Consider the following 18,835-nt stretch of genomic DNA (forward strand, 5'->3'; position numbering starts at 1 on the left):
AGGGGCAGGCACGCTTTTATATGGCCCTATAGTTTTTCACAGATTGGTAGAACTGTCTGAAAGCATTCACCTGAGGTTTTTGGAGCTTGTTAAGTTGTTACTCAAGAACTTTAGAGTATACTGCTTTGGAATATTCCCTCTTGAAGTTGAATATTAGGTTTATTGCTAACATATGGTCATCTGGACAGCATGTATAATGATGGCAAGTGACTTATAACGAAAGGTGACTAAAAGTGTGACATGGAAATGGCACAGTTCTTGACTGTTGTTTATGTTTCATAATTAGTGACAAACGTACATTTAAAGGAAAGAGATGTTTTCAGTTGTTTCCTCAAAAGGAAAACAGACCAATTTGTGCAGAATGGGACTGGCAGTAACCTGCATTCGTCGTTTGCTTTTTCATTTATAAAAAAAATTAAATCTTTGAAAGAATTGGCGGATGAGCAGTTTCAGCACATACCACACTATTATGGAACAATGTGTGTCTCAATATCAAAATAACTGAATTTCATATTCCAATTCGACCCCCCAAACTGTCTATTGCATTATAATACAGTAGTGCCCCATCCCCTGAGCTTGTGTTATGTCTGACGTACCCTAGTGCAAAGAAGCAACATATATGATGTATGCAGCACTCTGCAAATGGGAGGCATATCATTACCTTCACTGCACATAATGTAACGCAATGCAGCTCAACTCAATATACTTGGAGCCTTATTTAGAGTATTGCGGGCATCGTACTTTGCCCTAAACACGTTGAATGTCCCACCCGCCGAGTACAAATGCATTATGGTCACAATAGCACTGGTAATATGGTGGACGAGCCATCCCCGATATTTGTCAACTCTAAATAGGGACCATGAGTCTTTTATATTCAGTCATAAATCCACTATTTTCTATGGTTGAGAACCCTCAATCCCTGTTGATCTTATGTCATGCCTTTTATATTGTTTTTGGCATAATGTGAGGGATTGGACTAAACATAGCTTTTTGGCATGGAAGTAATGCAGTTTTGCAGGTGTCTGGAATCTTTACTCTAGAAGACTGCAGGCAATCTTCTTTCTATGCTGATTGGCTAGATTATATAATTATTTAGAGCTTGTACGAATTTCTCTTGTCTCTACATGGTATGACACTAACTGGTTCTGCACCCTTTAACGTTTATTAACTGATTTCTTTAAATTAATAATGTAGAGGTATCATAATAGTGCACGCATGCTGTAATTAGTATTCATTAAGTGTCAGAGACTCAGGCAATGTAGAGTGGACAATTCAAAATGTGGTGCTTCCTCCAAAATATTCTTTCATGTGAATTCTACTGATATTCGTGGTCATTCCTGGGCTTTGACAATAACTGAATAAGGAGCCTGTCTCTTACTGATACTGTGTAGCTGATGGCACGCTCAGCAATATTTGCTAGCTGCTGGCTGCACACTTTGCATTTCGCATCCACTTTATGAGATGACATGCCCTGTAAAACTAAGATCTGCAGTGTTTTTGGCAATTTTGTTTTTGAATATTTTTGGGAACAGTCACAAATGTGGCCATAATGATTTGTTGTTCCAAGTCACCTCGTGAAGCAACTGATTCTGTGAATGGATTCACCCTAGACACCAATCTTATTGTCAAGGAACACATTACCAAGAAAACAGAGAGAGTGTGGCACATGCTCTCTCTACTGAAGAAAGTAGAACTTTCAAAACTATAGAAGTCCTATGCCCTCCTCCGTGGCTTCTCAGACTCCTCACTAGTGTCTACAGGTTAACTATCGCTTCGTTTATTTTTTGACTTGTGCAGCAAAGAAACTTAATGCCATAACACCTTGGTTCCAGGTATCTTCCTGCTGTTTCACTACTATTGTTTCCTTCTGTTGAATAGCGCCTAGAGACCTGTTGGTGATTTGGCGCTATATAAGCTGTAGTTAACATAACATAATGCTCCCCCGGTTAAGCTCCCTTAGAATGTCTCACGTAAGGATGACAGCCAAATAAACACCTTCTTTACATTTTTACATTTTGCCACAAAAATGATGCCAAAAAGCGTTAATCACCTACCGCGGCCATATGGTTGTGCTACACTGGGACAAGGCAAGAATTTAAGGCTGACCTCGATGGTACATGGGTCAGATGCAAAGAACAGGTTCGTCCCGGTCAAAAAGTACCTTTGCACTCAGAAATTATATGCACATTGAAAGCCTTCAGCAGCATTAGGAAGTAGGCTGGAGTTAAGGAATAGGTCTCAACATCAATAGAATCCAACATTGGGATGGATTTTTGGTGAAGTCATTGGTTCTGGCGGAAAAGGCTCAGAGAGGGAAAACTTCAACTTTTTTGGACCCAGAAGTCTTCGGTATCAATGGGAACCCCTGTTGACAGCAGCACTGATGAAGCTGTCTATGTAAGGGTTAGAAACAGTTCCGGAGCTCAGGTTTCCTGCAAGGCTCGTCCCAAAGAGGGATTGGCATTGACAGATTATGGTGTCAAGAGGAGAACATAGCGGGAGCTAGAGTTAAGTTGGGCCCAGCTGCAATGCACCCTCATCAGATAGGTTGGGCAGGTTGGTCCCCGTCTCCTGATGGTTCTCTAGGTAAAACATTGGCAACACGTTTCTAAGCCCCAGATTTTAGGGTCAGACAGGAAGCAATACACTTTAAGCAAAATAATGGGGCCAGGACCTTGGGTACAGCTCTTGTGGGTCATGACTCACTCCAGCAGAGGCCAGCAGCAGAGTCCAGGGCATGTCCAGTTGGAATTGATCAAATGGGAATGTAGGAAAAAGTCCACTTGAATCTTGTTGTGTCCCTGTAGCCCAAACATGAGGTCGGCCTTCTGACGCTTAGAGTCACTTCTGGGGTCCTGGGTACAAGGAAAGTAGGTTCAGTCTTCCCAGCTCTTCAGACACCAGAACAGTCATCTACTGAGTCTTTTTCAGGTCCTGCAGCGTTCTGAGTAGGATACTGGAGCTGCCACATTTATGTCCAGTGCCAGACTATGGATGGGAAAAACTTCTGGCAACTCCCTCACCATCAGAATTAAAGATCCCAGGGTTGACCCTACCCATTTTTGCAGCACTTTCTGTGGGTTTTACTCGAACCTATCTCACATTGCCCTCTCCCTGTAAATCCAATATGGCAGAACCTTTATTCCCCTGCCAGAGGTTCTGGTGCCCACCCAGAGGTGTGGCTATAGAACTGGGCAACCCCTGACTTGTGGGCACTCTAAACAAGTTCTGGGGCAGCTCCTGCCCCCACAGGGATTGATGCCACCCTGACTAGCAGGACTAGAGAGAGGAAGGACCAGGCATGACCTACACCTGCCTGTGACAGGGTGGGCGTTCTTTCAAGTCAAGGAACTGCTCCTGACACCCAGGGCCCTTTGTTCCTGCCCAGGTATCAATTCATGCCTCATTAAAGGGGAGCATAATGGTGATAACTGGAATATTTACAGAAAGGCTTTTGGAGGCTTTAGGCAGGGAGAGGGTAATTTTTCTAAAAACACTTTTCTTAATAGTTAAATACAATTTTACTTTACCATTAAATTGAATTAAAAGAGTTCGTTCTTGAAACATTTATCTAGCTGTTTCTCCCGCTAAAGTAGCATAATAAGGTACAATAATATAAGCTGGGGGCTCTCTATGGAAGCAGCTAGCTCTGCCACAGTTAAAGTAGCCTTCAGGTTAGTTCACTGTAAGAACATAAGGAACCTTCAAATTTTACATATCCTACTTATAAATGCCATGTATTTTGCCTTTGTGGGCAATAAGGCGTATCTTAGGGGTGATTAATTAGTATTTAAAAAGAAGGTTAGGCCTGTCAAAGTAATTTATTTTGAATGGTCATTTGGCTGTTTAAAAACGGCCCTGCAGGCTTCAATGGAAGGCATGTGGTTGGGTTGGTGGTGTCACTTCAGTGGGTGGCACAATGTGTGCTGGGGCACACTAATTACATTTAAATTACAGGCCCTGGGTCCACTTTGTATCATATACTAGGGTAGGGACTTCTGGTAGGTTAAATATGCCAATTCAGGTGTGTACCGGTTTCATCATGTTTAAAGGGGGGGGCACAAGCACTTTATGACTGGTTAGCAGGGGCAAAGTGTACAGAATTCTATGGCTAACAAATACAAACAAACTGCAAAAGATGTTAGAACATTGGAATGTTGGGAGCTCCATTGAAAACAATGGAGTGCTCCGGGCTCATAATGGCTGGTATAAGCCTGGAGCTCCAACATTCCAATGTTTCTTTGTTCACAGCTCTGGCTGTGAACAAAGGCTTCAGGGATCCCTCAGCGGATTCCAATCCCCTCACGCTCCCAAAAGGGTTTGTTTTTTTGTTAGATCATTCTGTCCTCTAGTGACAGAATGTTCTAATAGCCTTATAGCCCTTCGTAGATGGGCTATACCGCTATTAAAGTCCCTCTCCCTTGTTAAAGGCCCTCGCCTTCGGCTCGGGGCCTTTAACGCTGGAGAGGGCCTTTAATAGCCGGTATAGCCCTCTACGGCGCGCTATAAGGCTATAGTAATTTCCAACATGATCATTTTAAATGCTACAGAAACACTGTGCTGCAAAAGTTTTAGGACTGTATTATCAAATTCAAAGGGCTTTCCACCACTTATCGCTCAAGGGTTTGCACTTTGATATGGAACACAATGCATTGATCACTGAAATGATGTATCTGTAACACAGTGGATTTATAACACCTTAAACCTGACTTGTAAGAAGAATAAAGTCACATATTTACCTGCAGCAAAGTGTTGTCTAAGATGGGTGCATATTTATTGTTGCCAAGTGGGAAACTATAAACGAATTAATGAATGAGAGTATATTTATATAATCTCTCAAGAAGGCAAGAAGGGGAAGTATTCTTGTGTTTCAGTGGTAGCTGCCAGCTATGGGGGGGAGCTTGCCCACAAATTATCATATTATAAAAACTTACCTGAACCAACGTCCTCCATCCTCCGCTTCAGAGCTCTTCTCAGAAACTGGATGCAGTGTGGGCACCAATATTGGCACTGTTCTCATGCTGTGAGAGCAGTGCCCTGATTGGTGGGAGCAGCCTCACTCGCCACTCCCAAGCACACTGGAGCCCTGCACTTACTCTAAGCAAGGTTTCAAAGTGCGCATGTGTGGATGGCCATCGCAAGACGGCCAGCCAAAGGGACATGCATGCTTTGAAAAGTGCACAATCAGCCCACCCTTATCCCTGCTGCTACCATTCACCAGCGGCCCGCCCCTGTCCTGACCCTCCATTCTGGATGGGAGGATGAAAAATAAAATGGTAATCAATTCCCGTTTTATTTTTCATCTTCACGGGTTATTTAAGTGGGGTGATGCTCCTCCGCTTCAACAGAGGAGTCACCCCTGTTCTGATTTAGTTCCCAGACTGTCTGATGTCACACAAGCTGCTGGGCACTATAAAATAAATTTGGAGTCTGAATTTCAAATGTAAACAGGAAATGAAAACTATATTCCTAAAGCACAGCTCAAAAGCTTCCAGTGCCAAGGGACATTGGCATATATAGTTCTGGAACTAACCTCCCTACTTTGTTTTTTTTTCTGAAATGTTAAAACACATGCCAGGCAGACCACCACAATATCCAGCATACATTTGAGCTGTAAGTGCTCCTGATTGATTGAGCTAGTACTTTTGGCAAAGATGCATGCAACCTCAGAATCTGGCAGATGGGCTGCCACAGGGCATGCTGATGCAAGTGAACCAGCCACCTCAACTGTATCATGACCCACCCACCATATCCTGCATAATCCCCTTGTTACTTGACATCAAATTTAAATATGTTGCCCACCTTATTAACTTACAAATGTCAAGTGTAACATGTCACTTATTGGGTGTATAAATGCAACGTATTACTTTTGGTGCTTTTGTTTTTTATAAAAATAGATATTTTATATTAAACATGTTGGTTTTATATTTAGAAGGTATTTGTGGCCGTGCTCTGGTTATAACACTCAAGGCCAAAGCCTTACAAAGCTAATTACACATTTTTTTAATGTATATTATAGCAATTAACGTTATGTGGTGAGTTACTTGGTTTTGCACTGTTCACACTTTTTCCACAACCCTTCTTATTTATACACCCATAATAATTAACACATGCTGTTTTCGTGTCTGAAATGCACCGTATTTTGCTTTATTTTGTATCAAGTGTTCTTGTTAAATTTCTAAGTGTACTAGGAAATTGAAAAGATCTGTTTGATAAGATCTATTTTTAGGATTTTACCTAAAGATTTATAAGTTTTCTCAGCACTAAAATATGTATTTATTATATTCTGATTTACACTGGTGACTGATTCATTGATATATGTTCTCATTTTGTGTTCAAAATTAAATGTTAATATGGTCGTGTATGCAAATTTTACTTGGTGGAGTGCTTTGCATCACAAGGTTTTATCATTTTCATAAAGGATTGCTACTCTTTAAATTTTCTTATTAGCAACCATATTTTACACAACATGTGCTTCCTACGATCACTGTGAAATCCATATAGTACTAGACATTTATCTAGCTTAATGAAACAATGAAATCCCTAACAGCGACGTTTACAAAGCCATTCTTTTTTAGATTGAGTCTATGCTAATTAAACTCTGCACACTGAAAGGTCCTAGGTTTTAGAGATGGGGCTGCAGATGCTTACATGACCCTTTCTGTAATATATGTAGTATGGGGTCAAATTGGTTCCTATGAAATTTAGTCTGGTTGCGACCCATGGTAAAATTGTTGGCCACTCGGAGTGGAATTGTGGCTGCTAGAATCATCTGTACAAACCCAAGTCCTGCAATATACATAGCTGTGGCGAAATTTTTAGGATGGGCCTGGATTATCAGAAACAAAAATGTAAAGGGATAGGTTTTTGATAAATCACCTTCTACCTGAATATTTGATGCATTTTAATATGAAGATTTTTTAACATTGTAATGAATTTTGATTTTAAAACTTTGAAATTTCTGTAAAAATTTTAACTCTATTTTTATAAACACATTTTTATCTGTAATGCTTTTATGACTATGTCGAATAAAGCTTGTTTGACTGACTGTAAACTGGGTATTACATTACTTTCATGTGAGTGTGTCCTGAAACAAATGAGGGGACAACTTTGACTGCGTTCCTCATTACAGAAACATTAAGAGGCCGAAATGTCCTGGTGGGATGAGCTACCTGTGCACCACCCTACGCAGAAAGTATAGTTAGCTCCAAGATGAACGTTAAAGAGTGTTAGAAAATGGGGGTTTCAAATTGGCAGTGATATGCACCCTGTCCAAGTAGGGATCCTTCCTTATAGTCAGTTTAAGGGAGTTACACACCCAAGATAATCCCTGCTCACCCACTTGACAGCTTGGCACGAGCAGTCAGGCTTATCTCTGAGGAAATACGTAAAGTATTTGTACATAACATACAGTAACACACAAATGGACACCACACCAGTATAGAAAAATAAACACTCTTTATCTAAACCAATCAAGACCAAAACAACAAAAATTCACCAACATACATAACAAAAAATATCACTTTTAAATTCTGTCCATAGAACTCTATGGATGTATTGATTTTAACGCAAAGTACCTTTGATGCGTCAAAATCCAAGTCGAAAAACAGCCACAAAGGAGATAAGTGTCATAAAACACAGTGCTGCATTGGTTCTTGAGTCCCAGGGGAATGGATGCGTCAGTTCTTCTGCACACAGAAGAAGTGTTGTGCCAATTCCTTACTGCGAGGTAAAGCGATGCGTCGATTTCCAGAGGCGACTCCTTTTGGTGGGGTGATTTGTTGGACACTTGGTGCATGGGTGCGATGTGTGAGAAAATCCAGGCACTGCGGGTTGATGTGGCAGCAAAACAGGCTCTACATCCATTTCCGCTCATGCAGACAGGTGATACATTGATTCCACCAGCTGCACAGCAAGGCCTGTGTCGAAGTTGGAGCGGGGGTCTCGGACGTCAGAAAGTCAGTGAACTGGATTCGAACTGCAGTGGTTCTTCGGGCCACGAACAGGCACTGCGTTGATTTTTCAGCCGCACGGTGGCAATGGTTTTTCAACCACACAGAAAGCTTGCAGCAGGAAAAACAGTGCTGGAAGGGCGATGCATGGATTTCAAGTCTTGAAGCAGCAGAACTACGTCAAAGGGCCCAGAACTGGAATTGGCACCACTTGGCAGGTCAGAATCCCAGCAGTGGAGTTCAGAGCTGCTGCATTTGAAGTCTTTGATGGCCCTGAGACTTCCAAAATGAGGCAAGCACACACAAGTCTTGGAGAACCTTGGAAAAGCAGGATACAAGAAAGCAAAGTCCAGTTCTTTCACTGCCGGCCAACCCAGCAAAGCCACACACCAAAATGGGGCAGTACTCCTCCTGACAGTCCTTCATCTCTTCTTCTTGGCAGAGTACTCAGTCCAGAAGTGTTCTAAAGATGTGGAGTTACATGTCTAATACTTTTGACCTTTGAAATAGGTATACTTCAAAGGAAAATCTTTGTTGTCCACAAACTCTTGCCTTGGATCCAGACACACTACTGAAGGGTGGAGACAGCATCGTGAGAGGCAAGGCACAGCCCTATTCAGGTGTCAGTGACAACCCCTCCCACCACTCTAGCTCAGGAAGGCCCATTGGCCTGATGATGGGGCATCAGGATATGCAGGGCACACCTCAGCTCTCTTTGTGTGACTGTCTAGAGTGAATGCACAAACAACACAGCTGTCAGTCTTAACCAGACGTTGATTCCACAGGCAGGCAGAGGCCCAGGATGTTAAAGCAGGAAAATTCCCACTTTCTAAAAGTGGTATTTTCAAACACACAATTTAAAAACCACCTTCACTAATAGATGTGTTTTTAATTTCTGGAATCAGGCAGTACAAACTCCAATTTTCTGCCGCTTCCCAATTGAAAGTTACACTTGTCAGATGTTACAAGGCAGCTCAAATGATAACTTACGGGAGAGATAGCTCTTGCAATAGTGAAAAACGAAATTGGCAGCATTTCACTGTCAGCACATGTCAAACACACCAGTAAAGATCCTACCTTTCACATACATGGCACCACACCCACAGGGGTACCTTGGGCCTACCTTAGGTGTGCCTTACATGTAGTAAAGGGGAAGGTTTGGTCCTGGCAGGGCTACTCGTGTGGGTGGCACAAACAGTGCTGCAGGTACACTAGTGGCATTTGATTTACAAGCCTTGGGCACCCACATGTATTTTACAAGGGAGTTACTAGTAAATCAAATATGCCTGCCATGATAACCAATCCCAAACATAATTCACACAGGAAGCACTTGCACTTTTGCACTGATCAGCAGTGGTAAAGTGCTCAAAGTACACAAACAAGTAAAAAGAAAGTCAGCACACAATCAAAAATACAGGAGGTAGAGGCAAAAAGACTGGGGAAACCATGTGAAGGATACCAGGTCTAACAAAGAAGATGTATAAAATGCCCCAGGAATACTCCAGACCCCTTGGATGAGAGATGCAATCACAAAAAACATGCCCCCCCATGGGGAGGGAGAGTTATGTTATGTTATTAATACTTCTAAAGCACGTGAATACCCAGAAGAGTTGTTCCTTTTTCAACCCAAAGGTATATGGGAAGTGCCACCACAGAGGCAGTGATCTTCGCACCCATACCACACCACAGCCCCCCAATGTGGCTTTACAGGCAGCCATGAAGGTTTATGCAGTGTGGGCCACTAAACAATTGAACATTGTATAACTCAATTCGCATCTATTTAAATCAACGCCACATGGGACAACTCCTGGTGACCCACAGCGCTTGTAACCACCCACACCCATGGACCACACACGAAACAGCAGCATCATCCTGTACTCCTCTCTCTCAATGAACTGCCAAATCAATGCCATTTTGTGCTCCTGCATCCACATGTTCCACCTGCTTTGTAATATCTTCAAGTGGATCCCCAGGGAGTCCAGGAAAACGGTCACCCACGCACACGTGAGCAGAATACTCTACTACGGCAATGCACTCTATGCCAGCACCACCCAAAATCTCGCAAAAAACTGCAGAACATCCAGAACGCCTCAGCCAGACTCATCCTGACCATTTCACGCCGCAGCCACATCACCGGCCACCTGAGAGACCTTCACTGGCTACCTATCAACAAAAGAATTACCTTAAAGCTCCTCACAAACACCTACAAAGTTCTGCACAGCGCCGGACTGGCACACCTCAACCACTGCCTCCACTTCTACACTCCCACCTGACATCTCTGCTCCGCCCAACTGGCTTTGGCCACCATTCCATGGATCCGCAAGACCACGATGGAGCAAGATCCTTCTGATACCTCACTGTGAAGACCTGGAACTCCATGCCTCTGCACCTCAGGCAATCACCATCGCTGCCTCGATTAAGGAAGGACCTGAATACCTGGCTCTTTGACTGAACCGCAGATCCTACCACCCCTCAGTGCCTTGAGACCCTCATGGGTGAGTAGTCGCACTATAAAAGAAACCTGATTGATTTATTTATTTATAGAGATTTATATAGTGCAAACTTGATTGAACGTTATAGCCCTGATGAAATATTTGGGCTCAGATGCACGAAGCCATTGTGTTGCCATTGCAGCATGCAAGGTGGAGCAAGGCGGCGCAACGCAAGGGCTTCAGTGAAATTTACTGAGCAACGCAAAGCCACCTTGTTGGCTTTTTGTGGCCTATTGAATCTGGAGTAATGCAAAGCAGCGCCAGTCACTGCCTTGCAATGCTCTTCCCTAGGAATGGGTTCCTGGGTGGAGTGTAGGTGTGCCTATTGATTCACCCATGGGCTTTGGTGCATTCCCAGATTTACTAAGCCTTGTAAACCTGGGAATGCTTCATAATGCTATACCATCCCAGGTGAGGTGCAACAAGTAGAAATATGTGTATTCCTTCTTGTTTTTCTGCTTTCAATTTGTGCTACATTCTGCAGCACATATAGAAAGAGGAAATAGACTCACAGGAATGATTGAAGGCAGGAAGTTGTGTTAGTAGATATGGCGCTTTTCTGCCCTCTCCCTGTCACACAATGCAGCACAGCAAGTTGTTTTTGGGGTTGGGTTGTGTGACTTTTTAACCCCTCCCCTGCCGATGACGGAACAGCTCCGTCATCAGCCGCGGTGGCGCTGTGCTGATGACGGAGCGGTTCCGTAATGGCCCGCCCGACGCGCCTGCGCAGCGCGAATTCCGCGCCTGAGCTGGGCGTTCTATTGAGCGGGCGGGGCCATGACGGAACCGCTCCGTCATAAGCACAGCGCAACCGACGCTGGTGACGGAGCGGTTCCGTCACCAGCATGCGCCCGCCGCTCTTCGGCCTCGCCCCCTTAGCACTGCGGCGGAATAGCTGCCGCAGTGAAGGGGTTAATAAATATGCCCCCTGTGTTAAAATTCAAATTTCAGATGATCGCACTGTCTCTAAATTCCTTGAAAAAGCACATCAACGATGTACACCCTACCTGCATGCAGATTATGTTTCTTTAATACTATGTGTGTATACCATTGATGGAATCATTGAATGATAAAATGAAGTGTGCCAATGACAGTGACTATCCTAAACGAGGACATGCATTGTGATACATAGACATAAGACAAGGGATATCTGAAAAAAATTACTGGCAGTGCTAGAATCATCGACATTGAGCTCTCGAACTACTCTGGACATTCATGCTTAAGTTCATCTATTTGCTTGGATATGGCTGGGAATGTACTTCCCCTTTTCTGGCAGCCCTAAAAAAGCCCTTAGGGGTAAATGACATTTGGAAAATCTTAGTATTGTTCCAATCTTGAATGGTAAAATAAAAGGCATTTGTGTAGCTTGTCAACTTTCCATCTGATTGCTTTGCCAAGTATTCTATTCTCTATTAGAACATTGGAATGTTGGGAGCTCCATTGCAGACAATGGAGAGCTCCCTGCTTCTACGGGCCGGTAAAGGCCCGCAGAGCAACATTCCAATGTTCTACAACTTCGAGAACCCTTTGTTTAATTTGTTAGAACATTCTGCCCTCTAGTGGCAGAATGTTCTAATAGCTTGATAGCCCTTCGTAGCAGGGCTATACCGGCTATTAAATTCCCGCTGTCTCGTTAAAGTCCTTCGGCTCGGGTCTTTAACGATTCAGCGGGCCTTTAATAGCCGGTATAACCCGCTACGGTGGGCTATAAGGCTATATTAAAGCCACAATGAACACTATCCAATATTGGTAAGATACTGGGCACACCATCTATTTATCTTCTAGAGAAAACAACGTTCAGGCTACACATTCTACATTTGACACCCTCACACCCACCACAGGACTGTCAATATCACTTCGAACTTCCGGCATTAGAGAGCAAGTGGGACTCATTGAATGCAGGTCTAAAATATTCTTCCAAAAATTAACATGCGGGTAGTCAAAATGATATTGAATCTTGTGTCACCCAGCCACGCATGTACACGCATACACAGCTACACAAGTGGACACAAAGACATGTTTGTATCCAAATATTTTGTATATTGACTTCAATGAAGTGTACAGTTTCAAAAGTGTGTAGTATCCATCAGCACATTTTTATATTAAAGTCTTTGTTTTTTTATTTGATCGTTTCAAGGAGAAACATGTATGAAATCTGAGGCAACTTCAAAGCTGCCATCACAGGAACCATTTCCCTCGGATGTATGTCGTTACAACGCATACTTTTACAACACATACCTTTACAACACATTTTTTACACCGCAACATCCATTACAACGCATTCCATTACAACGCATGCCATTACAACGAATTCTTTGAAACTACCTTTTGCAACGCATTCCACTACAACGCATACTACATTTACAATGCATACCATTACAACGCATACCATTACATTGCATGTATGGTAAGTTTTGGATAGTGTAGGGGTAAAAATTACTATTCTATCTCCAGGGGGTGCAGCAGTAGGGTAAGTGTTGGATAGTGTAGGGGTAAAAATTACTATTCTAACTCCAGGGGGTGCAACAGTAGGGTAAGTGTTGGATAGTGTAGGTATGCGTTGTAATGGTATGCGTTGTAATGACATGCATTGTAGTGGTATGCGTTGTAGTGACATGCGGTGTAATGGTTGCGTTGTAAATGTATGCGTTGTAATGGATGTTGCGTTGTAAAAGTTTCGTTGTAAAGGTAGTGCATTGTAAAAGTTGTGTTGTAAGTGTTGTTTCCCATTTCCATCATAAACCTACTATACTCATAGTTTGTCCAATGGTTTCAAGAGGTATTGTTACTGGACACTTACACAAAGAAACACACTCAGACACGTGCACACACATCATGCAGGTACACCACACACACTCAAATGCACCTAAATTGCACACACATGTAACTGTATGAGAAATGCCTCCAAAGGACACAGTAGTGACTGGGGATGCGATCAATTGCCATACAAAACCAATAAAATGAGGCGAAGTAGTTTACCAGCATAACAGAGAAGGATGTATCAAACAATAACAAGCCATAATATGTATAGTGGAATTCACACTGTTGCCCTAGCAGAAACATCAATTTCCTCTATCAAGAAGGTAAACGCCATTGGTTCACAGTGCCTGCTGCAAATTTAGATGTTAAGCCAATGTTCCCTAAGTCCCATCTGCCTGCTCCATGTGCGGCTCACAAGCCCAGCTCCCGCCCATGGCTAGCGCCCTGCGGATAGCTCACTCTTTGTTGTTGCCCCTGGCGATCACAGCCGTCGATTTTGTTTTGAAACCCTGAAGCAAAGGAAAGCTTTCTACTCCTGGCCTGCTATTACAGTGGCATCACAGGTGAAGGCTGCCTAAAGGAAGGGCTCAAGCAGATTCGAATGCCTGGAGGAGAAAGATGCTGTGTGAACAGAGAGAGAGCATTACTCACCTAGTTTCCCAAACAACTCCACTCCCAGGGCAGCATAGATAAAAAACAGCAGCATAAAAAGTAGGCCAAGGTTTCCTACCTACACAAGGAGAAAACAAGAAGAAGAATTAGGTGTAGCTGGGGTCAATGATGAACTGAACAGGGTGCATGAACCTCATGGATATGTTCCATTGGCATGCAGCATCACTACATGCTACAGAGATTTACTCTAGAGTTTCATCAAAACTGTAAAGGTTATCTTTAAAAAGAATGATACCATTAAGCTCAAAATATTATATACAAAATACTTCTGTTCTCAGCATTATATGGCGAACAACATTACACGGTAAATACTGTAGAAAATATCAGTAGAGCACGCACATTTGATAGGATTAACAGTACATTAACATGTTAATAAGGTTCTCTGGGCAAATTACATAACAGCATGATAACAAGAAAACAAATCACTCCCATTCTGTGACAAAATAGAAACACAGAGTAGCGCCTTTGTGGCAAACAACATGCTACCTATTCAAATCAACAAAAGTCCAATTTCACAAGGTGAGAGGCATCAATCTCCATGTGAGGGGCTTTAATGTTAATTAGAACATTTGAATGTTGGGAGCTCCATTGCAGACAATGGCGTGCTCCCTGCTTCTACGGGCCGGTAAAGGCCCGCAGAGCAACATTCCAATGTTCTACAAAGGCTTCTCGAAGCTCGAGGGGATTTATATCCCCTCGAGCTTCGAGAACCCTTTGTTTAATTTGTTAGAACATTCTGCCCTCTAGTGGCAGAATGTTCTAATAGCCTTATAGCCCTTCGTAGCAGGGCTATACCGGCTATTAAACACCCGTTGTCTCGTTAAAGTCCTTCGGCTCGGGCCTTTAACGATTCAGCAGGCCTTTAATAGCCGATATAGCCCGCTACGGCGGGCTATAAGTTATATTAGAACATTGGAATGTTGGAATGTTTGGTGCTTCGTTGAAGACAATGGAGTGCTCCGGGTTTCTAATGGATGGTAGACGTCCAGAGAGTAACATTCCAATGTGTTTTTCATTTAACAGCTGTTGCTGTGAACAAAGGCCTCTCTGAGCCCGAGGGGATTTAAACCCTCTCAGGATCTAAGAGGCCTCTAGGGGCGGAGTGTTCTGATAACCTAAGAGCCCTCCGTAGCGGGCTGTACCAGCCATTAAAGGACTGCTCCCTTGTTAAAGCTGGAGCAGGCCTTTAATATGAGGTACAGCCTGCTACGTCAGGTGTAAAGCTGTAGTAGATTCAGTATATGACTTTATCAAGTGTAGAACACTGGAATTTTAAGCAAGGGAACAGAAGTCACAGTCTTAATCGCAGTTGTAGCTGTGTTCCCACAAAACCCAAACCATCCAATTGCTAAAAGGTGTGCTGTTCTTTTTGAGGAATCACAGGCTTGCCCTTAGTACAGTGGCTAAAGCAGCATGATGTTCCTCAGAGAAGCGCATGTGTGATATGATACATGTGAAACAACACCAGACCAGTACATAGTTGAGAAATAAAGACATTTCTAAATGAAGTTAGATAAAATAGAAAAGAGAATGAGTAAATTGACACACAAACAAGGAGATAACTGGGTTTAGAATTCAGGGTTAGTAACTAAAACAGAAATTGTTCCCTTGAAAAAATAGGAAATTAAAAATCAATGTGAGACCATGAGGTATAGTAACCCAGGACATAAGCTCACTTTACAGCCAACCCCTGATGCACTAAAGCCAGGCAGAAGTGAGTGGTTAGATTTGGTCAAAGCTTTTACCTTCTGTCTTAGAAACTTCTCCAGCGCTCAAAAATGTTTTGTGCCTCAAGACTAAAAGCTGTACCAAGAAGGGCTGCATAACTTCAGACACTTCTGTTGAGTGGTCTCGCTGTTTCTTTGAACTTCGCACCAGAGAGTGCCGAGCAGGAAGACATTGTAAGATGAATCCACAGAGGTTATGTTTTTGTTGGGTAGGCTTCCTTCTTCTGCAAGTTCTCTGAAGATTCAAGGCCTCATTTACTAGAAAATGATGCAGCACGGAGCCACAAGCCATTTTGCTGCACCGAGCGGTGTCATTTTCAAAGCACATGGATATTAACAACAATACGACTCAATAGCGTGCTTGCCGTGGCTGGCACACAATTGGCTGCCATGTGCCAGCACAGACACTCTTGCGTCATTTTGCAAGGGTGCCTGCGCTGCAGAGATGATTATTTTTGTACACGAAGGGACAGCTTCCTGCACAAAAACAATAATTGATAGCATTTTCCTTTTTATCTATGCATGCTGCAGAATGGCTGTCTTCCTGACCGAACCCTCAGGGACAGAAGGCTTCAACAAAACCTTGCACCTGCACCTGGACTCTGACATCTGTGAGTCTACTCTGCCAAGTGGTGCCACCCCAGCCCTGGACCCTTGGAAGTGGGCTTAAGGTGCTTTGCCAGCCTCTGTGAATCCAGCGGAGCCGACACATCCCCTCTGCTGCGCAGTGCAACCCCTGAGGAGAAACCACATATCTCTGTTGCTGCATGGATTAGAACCATCGCAAAGACTTGTGTCAACGACACAGCCTGCATCGCCTTCAGAACCGCCACTGTGGAACGCATCCACAGCACAGGCCCTCGCATCTCTTCTCGATGGCAGCCTCAATAATGCCTCTGGATTCCACATGGCAGACTTGTATCTCCACGGAACTGATGCATTGCGCCGAATCCATTATGCATTCCAGACTCTGGACTTAGCTACAAAGGACCTCAATAACGAGATCCTGGTTATTGACGCAATAGAATCTTGTTATGCCGCCTTGCTGCATCTTGGAACTCAGGCATCTTAAATCCGGGTCCTCGCAACGCTCCACAAATGAGGATTAAAACTAGGTTTCAAGGTATTTTGTTTAGCTGGCTAAAGTGGGTCCCGGCAGCTGTCCCATGCTCCATCGCAGTCAGCCTGAACATTTGATTTTGCCCCAGTCCAGCACGCCCAGATATCCATAGTTGGTGCTTTACATCTTTTGGCAATATTTTTACTAATATCTTTAAATGTAATATCTCCAAATCTATTGTTGTTTGGTCTGGTTTTATTTATTAAAAACTACTCTATTTTTCTAACTCTGTGGTGGGATCATTTTGTTGTGTGTTTTCTCTGTGTTACTGTTGGAAGTGCTGCACAAATACTTTACACATTGCTTCTGAGTTTAGCCTGACAGCTCTGTGCCAAGCTACCCGAGGTTTGAGCACAGGTTAATGTGGATTTTGCGTAAGACTTCACCAAGAATGGAGGTTGCTGCTTGAGAAGGATCTCACCCCCTCAAACAGTAACCCAATTTCTTACGCTGGTCCACTAGTTTCCTTCAAAGCAGGCCACAACTTCCTCTTTCCCAGAGCCTTCTTCACCCTCCAGATACAGGAGAGAAATTATACAGGGATAAGCAGGCTTCACTGGCAGGGTCCAACCCCCATGCCTTTTGGAGTCTGCAAGAGGGTATTATGAATAGAGCAGATTTCCGACCCAGTGGTTCAAGACAAAGCTAGGAACAAAACTTTCCAAGTTGTGAATTCTTAAGTTCATCAAGCAAAAGTCTTCTCTCCATCATCTGTTTGGTTCACCTCTGTGCTAGCTGTAGGTGAAGCAGTGTAAAGAATCCAACCAGTCTGGACTGATTAAGACTTTTAATCTAACCATACTTAAGTCCTGAGGACTCCCATTTACATCTTGTACAGCCGGACAACCCATTCTCTGTTCTCCTGAAAAGCTTTCAGGCAAGAGCTATACCTGCTTAGCTCCCTCCTTTTTTAAACCTCTCACATCCCAGTTACTCCAAACTCAGAATCAAAGGGAACATGAAAGCACATGCTCCCAATTGCATTATTTCAAAATTTGGTCCAAAGTGTAAAAAGGTGGCCCTTTGATTCTAAACAAACGTTTCCTAAAGAGGCCATTTAAAAATTAGATGACTTGAAAGCCACCAGGACTCATTTTCACCCATTCCTGAAGCTATTGTAAGGGCTCTCTTTGGTGCACTGCTGAACCCCTAATTCAGATACCTGTTTTGTCACCTGAGCGCTGAGGGGATGTGTGGGCTTGAGAATCTGCTCCTCTCAAAGGTTAGCAGTGAAGAATGTACTTCTAGTTTAACCATCACGAAGGGTTTCTAGAGCCCTGGCTCAGAAACCACACACATCTTAAATCATATCAAATTTTAAGTGCCACAGGGAAAGCTTTTTCTTGACTCTGACATCCTGTATGTGCAGTTATTACAACTCCCAAAAACTTTCACACGTATAAAGTTGATTTAACAAAGTGGCAGGTTTGGCAACTATCAAGTGTATTAACAGTTGTCATTGTCAAGAGGAGCATATGCAGGCGCGGCCTGTGCAGGTAAGACTGGTGGGTGGGGTGGGGGCTATTCGACATACAACGACGAAGGAAACTTACATTTAAAAAAAAGAAAACTATGGTCGTTGTATGTCGAATCCTCCCCACACACGGCCCCCACCCCACTGTTCTTACCTGTACGGGCTGCATCTGAGCATATGTAGCTGAGACCAGTTCAGAGAGCATCAGTTACTCAAGATGTCCAGAATTAAAAAATGGGGTGGCATGTCAACAAGATGGACTCTTTCCAGTAAATAATTTATTTAGGAAGTTTTATATAGCTGCTGGCCTGACCCAAGGGTATTGGAGCACTTTACATCAGATACAGTGCAGAGAATCACATAATAAAATAATAGTGTGGGTCGTTGGCGGAGAGTTCCGATTCGAAGCCTTGCAGACATAGAGTCGAAGCGGTGAGAGGTGTCTGCTTCTAAGGTTCGACTGATCCTATTGGTTCCCTAGGAAACGGTCGAGGAACAGGACTTTGAGCTGACTTTGGAATTTTACAAAAGAGGGAATAGTTCTGATGTGAGGAGGAATTGAGTTCCAGATTTTGGGCACGTTCCCGGCAAAGGATTGGACCACGTTTTTTTTTCATGTTTTCAGCAGGATGAGTAGA

At 43.3% G+C, this 18,835-nt stretch overlaps 1 protein-coding gene across 1 annotated transcript in view; it reads right to left on the reverse strand.

Annotated features, from left to right (window-relative positions):
- The window catches only part of CACNA1H (calcium voltage-gated channel subunit alpha1 H), a 1,502,131-nt gene that overhangs the window by 74,592 nt on the left and 1,408,704 nt on the right, over positions 1 to 18,835 (reverse strand). The window contains exon 30 of the mRNA XM_086940723.1: positions 13,856 to 13,934. Coding sequence (XP_086796849.1) covers positions 13,856 to 13,934 — 79 coding nt within the window. The remainder of the gene's footprint in view (positions 1 to 13,855; positions 13,935 to 18,835) is intronic.

The sequence above is a fragment of the Lissotriton vulgaris genome, chromosome 10 (genome assembly GCF_964263255.1).
Source record: "Lissotriton vulgaris chromosome 10, aLisVul1.2, whole genome shotgun sequence".
NCBI lineage: Eukaryota > Metazoa > Chordata > Amphibia > Caudata > Salamandridae > Lissotriton > Lissotriton vulgaris.